This window comes from Paramormyrops kingsleyae, chromosome 2 (genome assembly GCF_048594095.1).
Source record: "Paramormyrops kingsleyae isolate MSU_618 chromosome 2, PKINGS_0.4, whole genome shotgun sequence".
In the NCBI taxonomy this organism is placed as follows: Eukaryota; Metazoa; Chordata; class Actinopteri; order Osteoglossiformes; family Mormyridae; genus Paramormyrops; species Paramormyrops kingsleyae.
In genome coordinates, this window is record NC_132798.1 from 20,733,533 (window position 1) to 20,750,789 (window position 17,257).

The window sequence follows — 17,257 nt, forward strand, 5'->3', positions numbered from 1 at the left end:
TGCTGTTGATGATGACGACTAAAAGTGGGTGAGCTTGTGGAGTGCAAGGCAGAGCTGTCGCAAAACAGACTATGGTAGCCGCCTAACACTGAAGCATTTAGCCAAATACCTGGGTGCTAATTAGTGCAATGATGACATTAAGCTACTGTTAAGATTAGGAGCCAAGTGCTAATGGCTGAAGGTCACAGCACCACCCCAACTCACCTGGGCTGCTTCATCCAGCCCTCCAAACGCACGTGGCCGCCAGCCTCCTTGGCCTGCTGACCGGGCGAGCCAGCCTTGTCGCGGCACAGGCCCTCGGAGAGGAGGTGCGCGGCGTGCTCGGCGGGCGGCCCGCACGTGGCTGGAAGGCAGGGGGAGCATTTTGGATGGCACAAAGCTCGACACTCTACAGCAGGAGAGAAAACACCATTAAACACAGAGGGAGGGGGGGTAGAGGGGTCAGTGGTCATGAGATGGTACGATCCAGGGGTGATGGACAGAGTGGAACTGTCCAGGAATCCAGAGAACATCCTTACAGTCTGACAGAGGACAACAACCACAATTCATGATTCCCAGTGATAGCCGATTATTCATATTATGTTAGTGTCTTACAGAAACATACAGAGAAATGGTGCACTTTTCAGCTGATAGGTGAGTCACTGCTCGGTGCTGGGATAGCTCCCCAGGGAGGGTGGGCAGCACAGCCGGCGTGGCAGTACGCACCGGTGCACGTGGTGGCCTGCCTGCCGAAGTGCACGGTGTCCAGGCACACAGAGCACTTGGTGGCCCTCATGTTGAGCCCGACGGTGAATCGGTGTGGGCCGCCATGGTGGATCCGCTCCTTCGCTCGCCGGCTGTACTCTGCAGGAGAAGGGCACCATCATCACTCCCAATCCTGCCCTGTGCTCCACACGACCCGGAAGCGACAGGTATCGTCTTAAAGAGGAGGGTGGAAGCTGACGCGCTAAAGTTATTGCTCTAGTTAAATTCTTATACCTCAAATAAAAACATATTCCTGATCCTCATACTACTTGCACACCTGTTGCTGGACCCTTCATGACCACAACAGACCTGATGATCAAAAGCCTGTAAGGTACAAGCTGAGATGTGCTGGCAAACACCCACTCCCAGATTGAGCGATTCTGATGCCTAAAAAGGTGCCTTATAGCGGGGATTTACCACACAGGCAAATGCACCTGACAATGTCTGGGATATGAGGCTGATTATGACCTTTGCGGGAAGTTCCGAAAACATCTAACGCAGGGAGAAGCGTAGCTGGTGTCATGATGCATGTGTGCAGACAGGCACAGTGAATCAAAGGCATCTCCCGCTGCAATCAGCCTGAGGCAGGAGCCATGGGGTGAGGGGGGGCATAGCATGCGCAGAGAACGTCAAGCAGGGATGTGTACGGGCCCCCAGAGAGGAATACAGAGAGGAAAGGTGTGCAGCTGTAGAGTGGCTGGCAGCGGGATGCAAGAGCGGGTGGCAGAGGTGCAAGTGAGGATGTGTGGATGGCAAGCAGGTAGCCGGGCAACCAGGTACATTTGTTCATTTACTTTATAGTAGATAAATCACCCTATAAATCATATAAATCATCACTCCCCTCAAATGCTTCATATACAATTCAGGCTCAAATATGTTACAATATATAGTAGTTTGTAAATGAGGGACAGTTGCACCAAACTCATTCACTGAAGATGATCATAGGTTCATATGATTGAGGTGATGTTTCTGGCCAGGTCTGGATGAATTAGATTAATGTAAGTGTAGGAGCGGCTTGACTAGACATGTGTGGACACATTTGTGTGCTTGTTCGTCTTATTAGCGCTGTGCAATGCAAACACAGTGTCTCATCATTAAGACTGAGGAGAGTGCAGCTGTATGTCAGCCAATTAGCATTTGCATTGATCTGTATGAGGCTAGAGAGCTTTTGGCCCCCCGGCACAGAAGCTACTTAAACCTGGGCCCGTTGACCCTTCTTTAGCATGGCTTAAGGACAGGAGAAGTGGGAAATGGAGGAGAAGAAATACATCTCGCTGCCAGGGGGAGGTGCACTTACTTTCAAAGGTGACCCTCCTCCTCTCTGCGGAGAGCGAGAGAGAAGACAAGAGTCCTGAGGCACAGGAACACGGATCAGATGGACGCAAGTCTGATTTTGCAAGGGGGCAGAGCACATGCTCATAGAGGCCTCACAGCGAAGACTCAGGAACACTGAGCCCACAATGGACCACTAATCTGCAGTGGTCGGCATCGGAATTGACTAGTGAACCTAGCTGATAGCTGTAACAGAACTACAGGTTATGGCCTAGAGCAGTGATTCTCAAACCAGTCCTCGGAGACCCCCAGACGGTCTACGTTTCTGCTCTCTCCCAATTCACTGACATCCCCGAGGACTGGTTTGAGAAACACTGACCTAAAGTTACCACATAAGTTTAGGTAGTGTGGGAATTTTAAGGACTACTAGTTCAGGGATATTAGCCTGAATCTGTAACAGGACTTTGATGACGGTCTACAGCACAGTGATGTTTCTGTTTGCCGACACCATGTTTTATGCATCATAAATGTCTCCATCTCACATGGATCGTGCCGCAGATGCAGTGGAGGCCCTCAGCACTGATGGTACCGCAGTGTACCTTCTGCAGCCACTGGCTTAAGGGAAGACCTACCTTCCGGCGTGGGAGCCTCCTTCCTTCGGCCAGAGTTGGAGGGAGCCAGGAGGCTGCTGGGCTTGGCCTGGTGCTCCGGGGACTTCACTGCGGCTGACAGGACAGTCTGCTGCCGCGTTAAGGCTGGGGTGGTGGGGGTCGGCCCGGGGGCGCTGTGTTCCAGGGCCTTGAAGTGGGCCGCTGACACAGGGACAGTGAGAGAGTGCACATCTCAGGCAATGTGTGATTTAAAACAACAGCTTCTCAACTGGTTGAGCCTCAAGACCCACATTTTTCCTGTATCGTTAAATCACGACCCAAATTTTTAAATTATTAACCAAATTTTCAAAAAATAGTTCCATAATGATAAATACACTGCCTGGCAAAAAAAAATAGTTGCCATTTGAATTTATATCACCAAATACTTAAGAGCCAATGACTGGATCATTATTACAGCTCAGCAACGTTATGCAGCAATAAAGTACCTGAATCTACTGAATGGCCAGGTTTCACCTCCATTCATCATAGGGATGGCGAAAACTAAAAAATTTCTTGACCGACCACCGAGCCTCAGTAACCGGTTGAAACCGGTTAACCGATTAGTTTAAAATATGGTACGCTATTTGAAATAACAGCCATTTCGAGCCGCGCCTGCAATTTCGCAACTCTGTCGCATCTCTCTGCCGCTCTGCCTCCCGCACACACACACACACACTGCCACTCACGTCACTTTTTTAAAATCCCCTACAGCGCGAAACATGAGTCCCGCAAACGCGGCGCCGAAGAGCTTGTTGTATGTAATCGTAGGACAAATGGCTCCTTAGTTTCAAATGGTTTGGGTACAAGGTGATCGCTTTGAAAATAAAGGCGTTTGTCTAGGTTAGAAGCTCATTTGAAACATTGCCACGGCTCATTTAAGAAAGTGACAGCTCCGAAGAGACGCCGCTTTAGTTGAGGTAGTGCTAACCATAATAAAGAAAGATGATGATCATCATCACCTTATCGGTTACCACTGAAATGTAGATGTAATGTATTTCCAAATCTAAGCCCATCTTATGCGGAATGTTGCCTAATAGACTGCAACATGATAAAACCAATGGATAAAACAGGCACCTTCAGAATGCGTAAAAGACGCACCGGCCAAGGCAGGTCTAACTCACTGTGTGCCTTCTAATAACTTTTCGCAAACCTTGTGAGTAGGGGTGCACCGATCGATCGGCGCACCGATCTATCGGCCTCGATCACGTTAATTTGAGGGGATCAGAAATCGACCATATTCCCATGAGATCCACCGATCTTAGTTATATGCTTTTAAATCAGCCTTTTCTCCCATTCCCGAGAGAGGTGCAGTGCAGGCTGCCTCCCTCCCGCCCGCCCAATACATTTTTACAAAATTAGAGAAATTAAAGTCTGGAAGAAAAAATATGATTTTGTAGTTCAAACAGCAATGCTCATTTATATGTTCATTTATATTTGAGGACACTACCTCATGTTTTGTGAGTATTCATATCAATTTACTCAATAAAAATGGAAACATTGAAGTAATTGTCTTTTAGTTATGAAAGAAACAAGATCGGCAAAAAAAAAAATCGAGATCGGCAGGTAAGGTTGTCTAAGGATCGGTGATCGTTGATCGGCCAGAAAACTGCAATCGGTGCACCCCTACTTGTGAGCGCGCGAACCCAAACGCTGTGACCTCGCGGCAAATGTTTTTATTGGTTTATTAAGTAACAGGCGAGTTATGAAAAATTGAGTGTGAGGGATGATTTGTTCACTTAACACAAAAAGATGAGGAATGAGATGGCTAACTGTAGTAGCGTATAGTCCACTGTCTATAATAGCCTAATTTAGATATCACTTTTTTTTTTAACCGACTACCGACAACTTTGACCGGTTAACGTTGATACGGTCAACCACCGGTCAAACGGTCATCGGTTAACATCCCTAATTCATCATCAATGGATTTTTTTCTTCCCTGTTGTCATGGGCATATTCCAGGACAAGAATGCCAAGATCCATTGGGTTCGAATTCTCTAAGTGTGGTTCAGGGAGCATGAGGAATCATTTTCACGCATGACTTGATCACCACAGAGTTGTGACCTTAACCTTATTGAAGGTCTTTGGGATGTGCTGAAGGAGGCTTTATGGAGTGGTTCAACTCACTTTTCAAAACAGAATCTCGGTGAGAACTGAATGCAAATGTGGATGAAAATAAAGGGTGAGATGTTGCATAAGCTTGCGGAAACAATGCCATGCCAAATGTGCACCATAATCAAAGCTAAAGGCGGTCCAACGAAAAATTCAAATGGAGACTGTTTTTTTTGGCTGGGCAGTGTATAAATTGTGCAGTAACAGTAGCACAATGTGTGCATGCACTGTTTAAAAAAAGAAACCACACACTGAACAACCCAATGAAAATGGTCCCCCAAACAACCAGTTGAGAAACAGTGATTTAAAAAGTGTGACTTAGTAAACTGATACCCTCCATGTCTGGAGGGTTGGATTCTGCCCCTGCTTGCATTGATTTCTTGCCACAGCCAAAGACATGAAGTTAGATAAACTGGTGTTTCTAAGTGACCCACACTGAAGCATGTCTATGCCCTGACTTGGACCTGGCCTGAGATGCCCACAAAGTGATTATGGAAAATGCATTGTTGTATATTTCACTTGTACTAAAAAAAGCAAAGCTTCACTGTCCAATGTTCAGTCCAAAGGTCGAAATTAAGCAGTGTTACACCATCAGCTGGTGTTAGTGTTTGTCACAAGATGTTGGATACTGTGCAAATCAGGCTAAAGCCCGTTTGTACAGCGGAGCATTGTGGGATATACTCCTGCAGCCGTCTGTACCTTCCTCCCGCAGGGAGCGCAACTCCAAGCGCATCTTTTGCAGAGCCTCCTCCAACTCGGAGCAGCGTGCTCGTTCCTTGTCCAGCGCCACTTTCATGTCGTTGTACTGCACGGATGCTGGAGCTTGAGCTGGGATCTGGGCCTGAATATGGGTCTGGACCTGAGCCTGGGACTGGGCCACACCAGAACCCATAAGATCCTCACGGCGGCGGCCAAAAATACTCTGCAACACAGATGGGCAAAAAGGTAATATCACCAAGAGGGGCAGCTCACAGAGCGACACAGCATCATCTGTGTCAGGAGGCCAGCATCACAGGAGCAGATAGAACGTAACAGTGCCAGGCAGGGGCATGTGGTAACTGTTCTGACCTTCTTCTTCTTCAAAGGCTGGTCCACCTTAGACTGCAGGAAGTCAATGAGCTTGGTCTGCTGTGAAATCGTACCCTCCATCTTCACTTTCTCGTGTGAGTACGCAGCCTGTGGTGAACATGGTTTAAATGCTGGAATTAGCAAGCGAGCGATTTGAGGAAGGTCTTTTCACCCTGCTTCCCAGCTGTGTGAATGTCATGTTGCCGGACGCTCGGTAACTCTGAGGCTCTTTACATGGCACTTAATCTGTTGAGCAAATCCAGCAGAGGGGTGCTCACCCAGACATGTCTTTCTGACTGCAGCACTCTTCAGAATGCTTGCTCTTTTCTAGTGCTTGTTGTACCTAAATAATCATATTATTGGAAGATGCACTAGTCACAGACTCACTGTGTGAGCGTCTCACACAGAGCAGTACATCAGAGCCCACGACAGCCCGAAACAGGGCTAATTAACTGCTCAGGTCACATTCTTGGAAATGGTCTTATATACTATATATTATTATATATTAAACGACATTTAACGTCAGATTAACATGCTCAGATCTCCTCTAATGCAAATGAACGTCTCCTCGTTTTTCACTACGGATTTTCCATCTCAGGGTTGTTGTTGATCTGGAGCACAACCAGAAAATGGCACGGCACGGCACAACCGGCACACAGCACAGCAAGGCACGACACGACCAGAACACAGCACGACACAATGCCATGACCAGCGCACAGCACAGCAAGGCACGACACGACCAGCACACAACATAGCACAACACAGCACGGCCAGCCCACAGCACAGCATGGCACTCACGTAAATGTATTCATATGTTAAGGTCACTTAGAGTCACTGCTTTAGAGTCACTGTACTACATGTCTTTGGAGCACAGAAAGGGACACAGGGAAAACAGACACACACAGGTATGCACCGAGATGCACAGAGATGCACAGAGATACATAAAGATAGCAGGACTGCTGAGACATCAGTGCTATCCACTGGCCAATGAAGCACAGAAAGTCAAAAATGTATTCATGTAAGAAGATTAATTTTCTATTTCTGATGAAACATAACTTTCCTGCCGAATTAATCATATCAGCTGTCATTCCACCGTAATCAAAAACGAGGTGCAGCATTTGTCATTTGAATCACTACATCTGATTACAGACCCCAGAACAAAAGAAATACTAAGTCCATTAAATCCAGCAATTAAAATGTCTTCATGGCAAATTTAATTAATCAGCAGCATTAAACGGGTCCAGTGCAAAACAGCCTCACTCGTTATGTATGGAAATCTCCAAATGAAATCACTGAATACAATTCAGTTCAGCAGCTGTTCTTTCTGCCATGGGAAAGTCTGCCCTGCAGAGGCGTTTCCATGAGGATGCCTTGGTCAAATAAGGCTGGTGTGGTCCTTCAGCACCTCGTCAGATGACAGGCAATCCTATCACTTGGAATTACTGAGGCTGGTCTCAAAAACATATTACAGAATCAATAAAATCACATCCTGCTAGGCTGAAAAGATCCTTCACAGGAAAAACAGCTGAATTAAATCAGAGCTTGTTATAATCTGTGAAGGACAAGAAAAGGGCCACCTGCCCGTAAATTCACAAGCCGAAGTAAACTGGAGCGTGCAGGGTGGCAAGTTCACATATTTTGCACTCTGCGTGTGCTGGAACAGGGGCAACCAGGCACGAAAAACAACAAGAGGAAGTTAAAATCTGCCGAAAGAAAAAGAGCACTAAAAGAAAAATCAAGCAGTGAAACAAAACTGTCCTTTCCTGCAACGTCTACATCACTACCATACATCAACCACAGCCCAATACAGCAATATCTCACACACTTGAGCATTTTGAGTAAGGACTTGGGTACTCTTGTCACAATAGTGTCATAGAACAGCCATGAGCCTTAGTGACCTTGGTCCTAACTAAGCTAGGGACAGAAAAACCACCTCCTTCTAGGATGATGAGCTCTGGGTGTGACCACATAGTCATGGACTCTCTCAGAAATATTCAAATACCCGTCTCATGCTGGCACTCTATCACAAAGTAACCTAGGAATGCACATCAGCCTCTGCCAACCACCCCCACCTGGATGTTCTCCAGCTGGTACTCCAGGTCTGTGCGCTCTGTCTTCAACAGGTCAGTCTGGTCCAGGGCATCCTGCAGGCCCTGTGTCAGCCGGAAGATGTGCGCCTTCTGCATGTCCATTTGCTGCTGCAGCTTGCTTTGCTGTGTGGGGGTGCGAGACATCTCAGTCAGCAAAGCAGCTCTTAGCATTGACCTTTTACATCCACTGTAAGCCAACAGCTACTTATCAAAGCCAGCAGCAAAAATTATCACCATCATCGGTGATATTACAGTTTCTTACAATCATTTTCACAATTGCCTCAATACCATGTCCACTTTATCAAACCTCTTCACATAGTATGCTTTACAAAATGCACATCAGTCCACATCAGTCCACATCAGCCACATCAGTCCACATTTCAATGCAAATATGACCATTGTATACTGTAGATGGTAAAAAGCTGCAAACTAAAAAACTGAATAAACGTTTGCTAAAGTCAGAATAATCTATCATTTCAAGTATATGTACAGTTTCATTTGTCAAAATGCAGATTTTTTTCATCTACAGTGATCTAAATTTGAAATGAAAGTTAACTGTTTTGAACAGAGTGTCTCTGTCTGAAAAATATCCGGTAGTTGTACAGATTTTTGTTGGTATTAAACATTGGCTGAGAGAGCTATTCATGAATGCTTGAAGAAGTGTTGATTGAATGCAATTTTTTTTATCAAAGCAATGCAAAATTACACAGGCTAATTCACATAGTCTATTAATATGGTGCATGTGTTTTGAAAGTGTTTTGAAAAAGGGGACATGGTATTGAGACAAGTGTGAAAACAATTGTAAAAAAAACTGTAGGACACTGTTCTCTTAAGAAGGAGCTGTAATAGGAGAGGAGTATGCACAGATTTTCAGGAAAGACGAGAAAGCGGACTGGCTGGACACTGAGCTTGACCTCAGACTTGTTCCCCTGAAGCAGGCACCATGGCGATGAGCCGTCCTCCGACCCCCTCACCTCATCCAGAAGTCTCTGCTTCAGCTCGCGCTCCGTCTCCAGTTTCTGCTGTAAGCTGCGGGCGTTCATTTCCAACATGGAGTGCTTCTTTTCCAGGTCATTCAGCTGGCGGCAGGACACCGTGCGATTTAGTACCAGCTTAGTCACAAAGCACTGCTCTTACAGGCATCTGGTCATTTATAACTAAAAAAAAAACTTACATTGTTTTTATGTCTATGTATTATTCTGTCGCTACTTTAAATGTCTTTCTGCTATCACTGTTGATCTCCTGGATTTGATCACCTTACATTTCACTGCAGGTTATGGTCTGACTGTATGCCTTGCATGTGACAAATAAAACCCTTGAATCCCTTGAATAACTATCTGCTTTTAAACTGCTTCCCCTTTTTCACTGGACTGGCTCATTAATCCATCTGTCCAACTATGGTCCTGCCACCGACACGAGCTTGTGGGGTGGGGGGGGGGGGTTAAGGGCCTGATCTGACTGCCCACTCCTGTCATCAAGCTGCTATCGCCTTCAGTCAGCAAAGGAGATGGGGGCTACTCACCCAATTCCCCCCACAGCCCTGCAGGCCCCCAACACTGAGGAGGGGAAAACCAGGAACCTCGCTGTCTGTCCCATCTGACCCTCTGCAAGCTGCTCTGCCTCCTCTGGCCCCCCTCATCACACGCAGCATCCCACATCAGGGTCTGAACCTGCTCCTCATCCTCAGCAGTCTTGTGTTTTTTTGTTTTTTTTAAATGTTACTTAGCAAGGCAGGAAGGGACAGGGAGGGACTGGTAAGGGGACCCACTGTGTCAGAGAGGCTCTCAGCTTTTAGCCTCTGCTCCTTCAGTGCCTGCTGCAAGGCCAGGATCTCCGCCTTGTGTTCCTTCACTGCCAGCTCCACAGCCTGGCGGGACTCGGTGTTGCGCTGGTCCGTGCGCAACCTGAGCACAGAGAAAGCAGAAGAGGGCCTCAGCTCACAGGCTTTGAACAGGCACTGCAGCGTGTTTGAACAGGCACTGGGATGTGTGTGGAAAACGATGTGCGTGTGGGCATGGGGTGCAGAGAGTGTGGAGACCCAGGGCACCGTGCAGTCAGGTGTTATGACCCCAGCTTGGGGAAGGGCTATAATAGATGGAGATGGGGAGGCGGAAGAAGTAGGGGAGACAACAGGCGGAGGGTAGATGGCAGTGATTATACTGGCAAAAGGGACAATACAATAATACAGTATGATAAAATACTACAGCAATACAGTGCTATACAATAATACTCTGGTGCTGGGCTTCGGAAGTGTGTGAAATTGACTACAGCCTGACCTGCTCTGCTTCTCGCTGTCCAGCAGCCTCTGCAGCTCCCGGATCCTCCTCTCCGCTTGGCCCTTCTCCTCCTCCATGGCCGTGCGCCACGCCTCCCACTGCCGCTCCTTCTCCAGCAGCTCGTCATTGAGCGTCTCCAGCTCGAGGACCTGCTCCTCCAGCATGGTGCACGTCGTCTTGAGGGTCTCGATATTCTGCCCAGGGAGGAATCCGGGAGGTTTATGGGGGCCTCCTGAGCTCAAAGTGATCGGCGTGTTAAACAGGGTCGTCACTGTGATCATCTTTGGTTTTGCTGATCTTAAACCGGCCGGTTATGCAGCTTGCATCATTTTCGAAACAGCTTCATTCCCCAGGCTGTAGGAGCAATGAACACTCCTGCCCACCCCCACTGAATCATTGACCTTCCCACTGTACCAGACACTTCTGTTCACCAGTGTAATCTTTCATTTGCACTTTTCTTTTTGCTTTTGCACCTATGTATAGATAAAAAGACAATATATTATTTACTTACTTATTTAATGATGTTTGCTGTTACATCCTTAAAACACACTATGAAAGAGAGATGCTGCTAAAAAGATTCATGCTGCTAATCCCTGCAAAATTTACCATGGATCATCCATCCATCCACCCATCTATCTATCATTCAGCCAGACACGAATCCCACCCAGCAGAACCATTTCACGTATTAAAATTCAGGTAAAATGTGCCACCAGGGAGTATTATTTTACTAAATCCCATCAGTTATATTTCATTTATTAGAAACTGTTATCAAGGTCTCCAGAGCTGCCAACTCTCACACATCTGGCTTTCAGATTCTCACGCAAAAAATCTTATGTCAAATTTATATTTTTCCATTATAAACCTAAAATTAGTTGCAGCAAAAGCTTTGGGCAGTTGACAAACCCTACAGACTGTTACATACATGTAAATGCATGTATATGCATATGCAGACTCGTCTCAAACTGAAAATCTCACTCCAGCCTGCTGACTAAAGTTGGCAACCCTGGGTCTCATTATGCTAAGGCTGTGCTAAAAGCTAGCTGCAGCACCAGCTCTGCAGTACAAGGTGCATCTGGCTAAGCACATTACACAGTGGCTTTGTTTTTGGTAGGCGGCTCGAACTAACATGCACTGACAGATGCAGATGAACGGGCCTGAAGCACAGAAAGCCAATATAGTGCAGAATGCTAAACATGGGTCCTGAGGATTAGCTCTAGACTGTCTTTCAATGCACATATTAAAATCTGCAGCTTATTTATACAAATTTATATTCATTAGCATGACGACTCAGATGCTTGCCAAACATCCATCCTGTTCAGCAGACATGACCACTGATCCACTAAGCCTGTAACCAGTAAGTCCTCAAATCATCAACCCTCCCCATCCCCTCTTTAGACATTATAGTGGTATGAACCAAGCAGGTTCATATCTATTCAGGTTTATCATATTGGAAGCATTGAGTGGACCACAAGCGGCTTGCTTTCTGAAAGCGTAGCATCTCCATTGTGGCATTTACCATCACGGTAACTGATTTTAACAGTACCCCGACCTTCTCAGCTGTAATCTTGAAATCTGGAAATTGACTGCAGACTGCAGATTGGTAACTGTGGATCATGGTCATGACTGAGGGGTTACAGCGTGTTCACAATACAATGTGTCTGCAGCCGCAGAGAGTGGTTCCTATATCCTCAGCTGAATTACTGATTTCAAACTCCAAGCAGTCTTCCCAAACACAGCTATAAGGGGCAAGAAAGAAACTTCTTTTTCCATAAGGTCAATAGAACTCCTGAATTACCAAATTCATCCAACTATTTTCTAACTGCTTCTCTTTGAATTACCAAACACAAATTATAATTTATAATTATAACATTTGCTCACAGCAGGTGAGGAATCCTTCCAAAGTCTGCTGTAAAATTTACACATTCTCAGCCTATGGAGTTTTTGTCACAACACGCCTCACCTTTACTCTTCAGTTTAAGCTCTCCCCTTTAGGGCAACAGCACCATGTTATGCAACCGTGGGGAGTAAGAGACTGCGTGATATAGTGGTGCCCACTCATGTTCCTTCCTACTGGAGTACAGCAGAATAGCCGGTCTTAAGCAAGCCGCATAGTGAAGTGTCCCCAAAGTAATTCCATCCAAGCTTTTAGCCTCGATTCACGTGTTTACAGGACTGAGGGGACTATGTACTTGTTTCTGATTGATGAGACAATAAGGATGTACCCATTTCGGGTCACTCAGAGGATGATGTACTTGTTCCCAGTTGTTGAGAGGATGATAATATATCTGTTTCTGGAGCTGCACAATATGAAATCTCGATTTCCTCTCGATTATATGGCGCATGTGCAATAATCATCACGGCTTTAGATGACAGGCGGAACATCTGTTCGAACACAGCTTTTCAGTACTATACGGACGTTCACTTAAACCCACAATTTAGTAAGCAGATTATTAGTATGCCTAAAATATTATCTGGAATGTATCTGTATACATTCCACACATCCTTATGTTTAATAAACGTGCAGGACATTAAACTGCAAGAAGTCTTACGTTGTTTAATCACAATAACTCTTCTTTCAAAAGATGTTATGGCTGCTGAGCTGTTTCTGTGCTTATAGCTTCCATGACATACTGTACCAAAATAGTAGTATGTGGTGTGCTCCACTAACCGAATTTAATAAACATAAGGACACAAATTTATAAAGATTACTAAGTTCTGGGCATCACAATATGCATCTAATTAATATTTTAAGCATACTACTAATTTTCTTTCTAAATTGTGGGGGTAAGTGAATGTCCGTTTAGTACCGAAAAAGCCAGCATGCAGACAGATGTTTCAACCGTCATCTAAAGCCCTGCTGCACCATATAATCACAAAGAAATCAAAACCTGTTATTGTGCAGCCCCACCTGTTTCTGGTCTCTTTCTGGTGGATGAGATGATGATGCTGCTGATGAATCTTTTTGTGGTTGTTGCAAAGATGATGCACCTGTTTGTGGATGTTGAGTTTATGATAATCCACCTGTTTATGGTCATTGAGATGATGATGATGTATGTGTTTCTGGTTGTTGAGATGATAATAAAGTTGTACCCATTACTGGTTGTTGAGGTGAGATGTACTGTATCTGTTTCTGATTAATGATGATTGATGGTTGATAAAATGATGTAGCTGTTTCTAATTGCTGAGATGATGACGATGTACCTGTTTCTGGTTGTTGAGATGATGATGTACCTGTTTCTGGTTGTTTCAATGATGATGTGCATGTTTCTGGTTGTTGAGATGATGATGTACCTGTTTCTGGTTGTTGAGATGATGACGTACCTGTTTCTGGTTGTTGAGGTGATGATGTGCATGTTTCAGGTTGTTGAGATGATTATGTACCTGTTTCTGGTCATTGAGATGATTATGTACCTGTTTCTGGTCTTTGAGATGATGATGATCATGATGAAGATGATGTACCTATTTGTGGTTCACAAGATGATGATGATGTACCTGTTTATAGTTGTTGCAATGATGACACTAATGCGCCTGTTTCTGGTGGTTGTGATGATTACGGTGATGTACCTATTTGTGGTTGATGAGACGGTGCCATACCTGTTTCTGGTTGTTGAGGTGCATCTCCCGGTCAGCCACCTCCCTCCGCAGGCGATCTACATCCTGACTAAGTTGCAGGCGGTCTTCATTCTCATCTGATGCCTCGTCCAGCTGCTTGGACAGGTAAAAGTTCTGCCGATTCAACTCAGCATTGTCTTGTGTCAACTGTGTAAGCTGCTCCTCCAGATCAGTGATCACCTGAGAGGAAACCAGATGGAATACAACATTTATGACCCAGGGCATTCTGGACCTTTGGAACAGTGTCTGAGCCAGCACCTGCTTTTATTTATTACTATAAAGAAGAATCACTTAAGTGTCCCTAACATGAAAGGAAGATCCTGTTCATTAGAATATAAAACAGCAAAAACAATACTCCTGGACACGCATACATATTCTGGTATCCAAGAATAAATCTGATGTGAAGAAAATTAATGTACAATAATAGTTTCATAATCCTCTACATCAGTGGTCACCAGGCCTGCTTCTGGAGACCTACCACCCTGCAGATCTTAGGTGCTGCCCTTAGGTGCTCCATCTTTGAATATTCAAAAAAGTCACTTCTGCTTCTTCTTCTTTACCCATCTGCAACTTCTCCAAAGAGTCATTTTTTTCCCAAGAGCAGCTTTACGAGAGCAGTATGTTGTGTGTAAATACATGCATTTCAGTTTTAAAAGCAGAGGACCTGTAGACTTGTGTTTTCATTCTTTTACTTTGCAAAGACATTTTTTGTACAATACAAAAAAACATCAGCTCATATGAATGATTTAGTATTATTGATGATAATGATTAAATGGGAACAAGGTTTCCAAGGCAACAAAGCTGAGTCTGCTGAGGGTGTTTTGAACCTTGAAGACTACACGCTGTGAGTCCTACGCCCTTCAGCTTGATATAGAACACCGATGGCTTTTGCCAGTACTTAAAAGCATGAGTCAGCGTGGTTGAAATGCATTTGCCATGCAAAGTAAGAAAAACTAAGACAAATCCTTTTTGGTGCTCAGGTCAGCTGCATACAGATGAAGTGGGTGGAGCAGCATTGAGCTGCACGGCACAGGAAAAATATCTGACTTAAACTTGGAATAAAGCAGAAAACTATATAAAGTTGCTTTGGAGATATATATGAAGAAAGAAACTCGGCTTTTTGTGTTGCTGTTGTGCACAGAACAAAAACAGCTGCCATAGTGTTTCAATACTCATCAATGGTCCATACCTGTTTCTTGTCTAGCCCTAGTTAAGTTCTCCCCAAGCGAGCTCGATGGGCCGAATGGCCTCCTCTCGTTTGTATAGTTCTTATGTTCTTATGTATGTGCCTGCCCTTCCCCCCCTCCTCAGTCGAACATTGCATTTGCTACCTGCCAGTCCCCCAGTATGTGTTTGCTTTATATAGTTTCTAGTTCTTGTTTTCCTCTTGGTTTCTTGCTGGTTCTGTTCTTTGTTAGTCTTGGTAATCTACCTCATCTACCAATGGCCCTAGGCAAACAAGACAAGCAGTCAGGGCTGGCTGGGAATGTCAGGCTAAATATTCTTTGCAAGATAAACTTAACTGACACCATCAGAAAAACTTCTCGCATGTGCTGAGTAAGCCCGGGAACACTGAGCCTGAGGGAACTGTGTTCCAGGCCTCAACTGGTGCAGTGGTAGCAAAGCGCTATGGCAAAAATGCAGATAATATATTTTCCTGTGGCGAGGGAAGCTGTCAAGCTGAAGATGGAGACCTTTAGGGAAATGCTTGCTTGACATCTCCTGAGAAAGTTTAAAGGTACTGACAGTCCAGAAGAGTTGCATCAAAGGCAGTTGAGAAGGTGAAAGCTTGTGCATGATAGAAATTTGGAAAGGCTATAGAGGGAGTTTTTCAGGCATCCCCAAGGATATTTTGGAAAACTGTTCAGTGCTTCAGGAGGGGTTGTGGGACCTTGCTCAGACTGTGTTCAGCCAGAATGGGGAAGAGCTAACCAGCTCTGAGGGTCAAGGAGTTGAAGGAACATCATGGATATCCAGTGGAAGGCAGTGTTGGAACCTTCAGCTGGGTCAGATAGAGACTCTTACTAATGCTGAATTTTCTGTGATGGTCTTTAATAGTGGAAAGGCCGCAAGGGTAGATGTAATCTGTCATTATGTCAAGAATTGGATGTTGTTGGTGTGATGTGGCTGTTGTGCCTCTTCAGTGCTGCATGGAAGGCAAATAAGTACCTCTATAATGGTAAACAGGGTGGTGGTCTCAGTAATAATGCTTTTCAGCCTCATTCTATGTTTATGCCAAGGCATTGGAAAGAAGACTGGGTGTTCTGGCAAGAATGCGTTTCCTGATTTTCATGGACAGGATAACAAGGTTCAGCCAGAGGTGACATCCCAGCTATTTGCAGATGATGCTAGGCTTCTGGTATTATGTTACCAGGACCTTCACCATGCACTAAAGGAGTCTGATGCAAGGTGTGAAGCAGCAACAATAAAAATCAGCAAGAATAATTCCAGGGCAGGTGCTATCTTGGAAGTGAGTGGACTGCTACTTATAAGTGAGTGAGGCCTTTAGTACCCTTCATGAGAGACCCTGGGGTACTGTTCACAAGTGATAAGATGGAATGTGAGACTGACAGGCAATGGAATGTGTCATTCTGAAGCGATAAGTGAATTCAAGCGTGATACTGTAATAAGATGCCACCATTTCAATACGGAAGTTTGTGATATTTCTTCCCTGTTAGATATTACATGGTCAACTGTAGGTGGTATTATTGCAAAGTGGTAGTGTTTAGGAACAACAGATAGCCATGAAGTGGCCAACCACGTAAAGTAACAGAGTGGATTCGCCCAGTGCTGTGGCGAATAGTCTGTAAAAGTCACCAACGTTTTGTTGAATCAATAACTGCAGAGTTCCAACCTTTCTCTGACATTAACTGCAGCACAAAAACTGTGCACTGGGAGCTTCATGGAATGAGCTTCCATGGCTGAACAGCCGCATGCAAACCTCACATCACCAAGCACAATGTCAAATGTCAGATGGAGTGGTGAAAGGCATGCCACCACTGGACTCTGGAGCAGTGGAAACATGTTCTGTGGAGTTATGAATCACGCTTCGCTGTCTGACAGTCTGATGGATGAGTCTGGGTTTGGCGGATGCCAGGAGAACGTTATCTGCTTGACTGCATTGTTCTAACTGTAAGGTTTGGTGGAGGAGGGATAATGATATGGGTTTTTTTCAGGGGATGGGCTAGGCCCCTTAATTCCAGTGAAGGGAACTCTTAATGCTTCAGCATACCATGTCATTTCGTACAATTCTAAGCTTCCAACTGTTTGGGGAAGGCGTTAATCTGTTCCAGCATGACTATGCCATCGTGCATAAAGCAAGATCTATAAAGACATGGTTGGGTGAGTTTGGTGTGGAAGAACTTATCTGGCCTACACAGAGCCCTGATCTCAACCCCATTGAACACCTTTTGGATGAACTAGAACGGCGATTGTG

General features: G+C 45.1%; 1 protein-coding gene across 16 annotated transcripts in view; it reads right to left on the bottom strand.

Moving 5' to 3' along the window:
• citb (citron rho-interacting serine/threonine kinase b) overlaps nucleotides 1–17,257 on the bottom strand; it is a 60,854-nt gene that overhangs the window by 16,529 nt on the left and 27,068 nt on the right. For 13 of the 16 annotated variants that reach the window (XR_002841674.2, XR_002841673.2, XM_023840823.2 and 10 more), the window contains exons 16-26: nucleotides 13,804–14,001; nucleotides 10,210–10,403; nucleotides 9,702–9,837; nucleotides 8,908–9,012; nucleotides 7,916–8,056; nucleotides 5,844–5,951; nucleotides 5,475–5,697; nucleotides 2,649–2,828; nucleotides 2,042–2,065; nucleotides 706–843; nucleotides 205–388 (exon numbers count right to left, since the gene is read on the bottom strand). Coding sequence is in view for 14 of the 16 variants with exons in the window: in XM_023840823.2 (XP_023696591.1) it covers nucleotides 205–388; nucleotides 706–843; nucleotides 2,042–2,065; nucleotides 2,649–2,828; nucleotides 5,475–5,697; nucleotides 5,844–5,951; nucleotides 7,916–8,056; nucleotides 8,908–9,012; nucleotides 9,702–9,837; nucleotides 10,210–10,403; nucleotides 13,804–14,001 (1,631 nt within the window). In the remaining 2 variants the exon portion in view is untranslated. The remainder of the gene's footprint in view (nucleotides 1–204; nucleotides 389–705; nucleotides 844–2,041; nucleotides 2,066–2,648; nucleotides 2,829–5,474; nucleotides 5,698–5,843; nucleotides 5,952–7,915; nucleotides 8,057–8,907; nucleotides 9,013–9,701; nucleotides 9,838–10,209; nucleotides 10,404–13,803; nucleotides 14,002–17,257) is intronic. The other 3 variants (XM_023840830.2, XM_023840826.2, XM_023840829.2) reach the window with 1 other exon arrangement.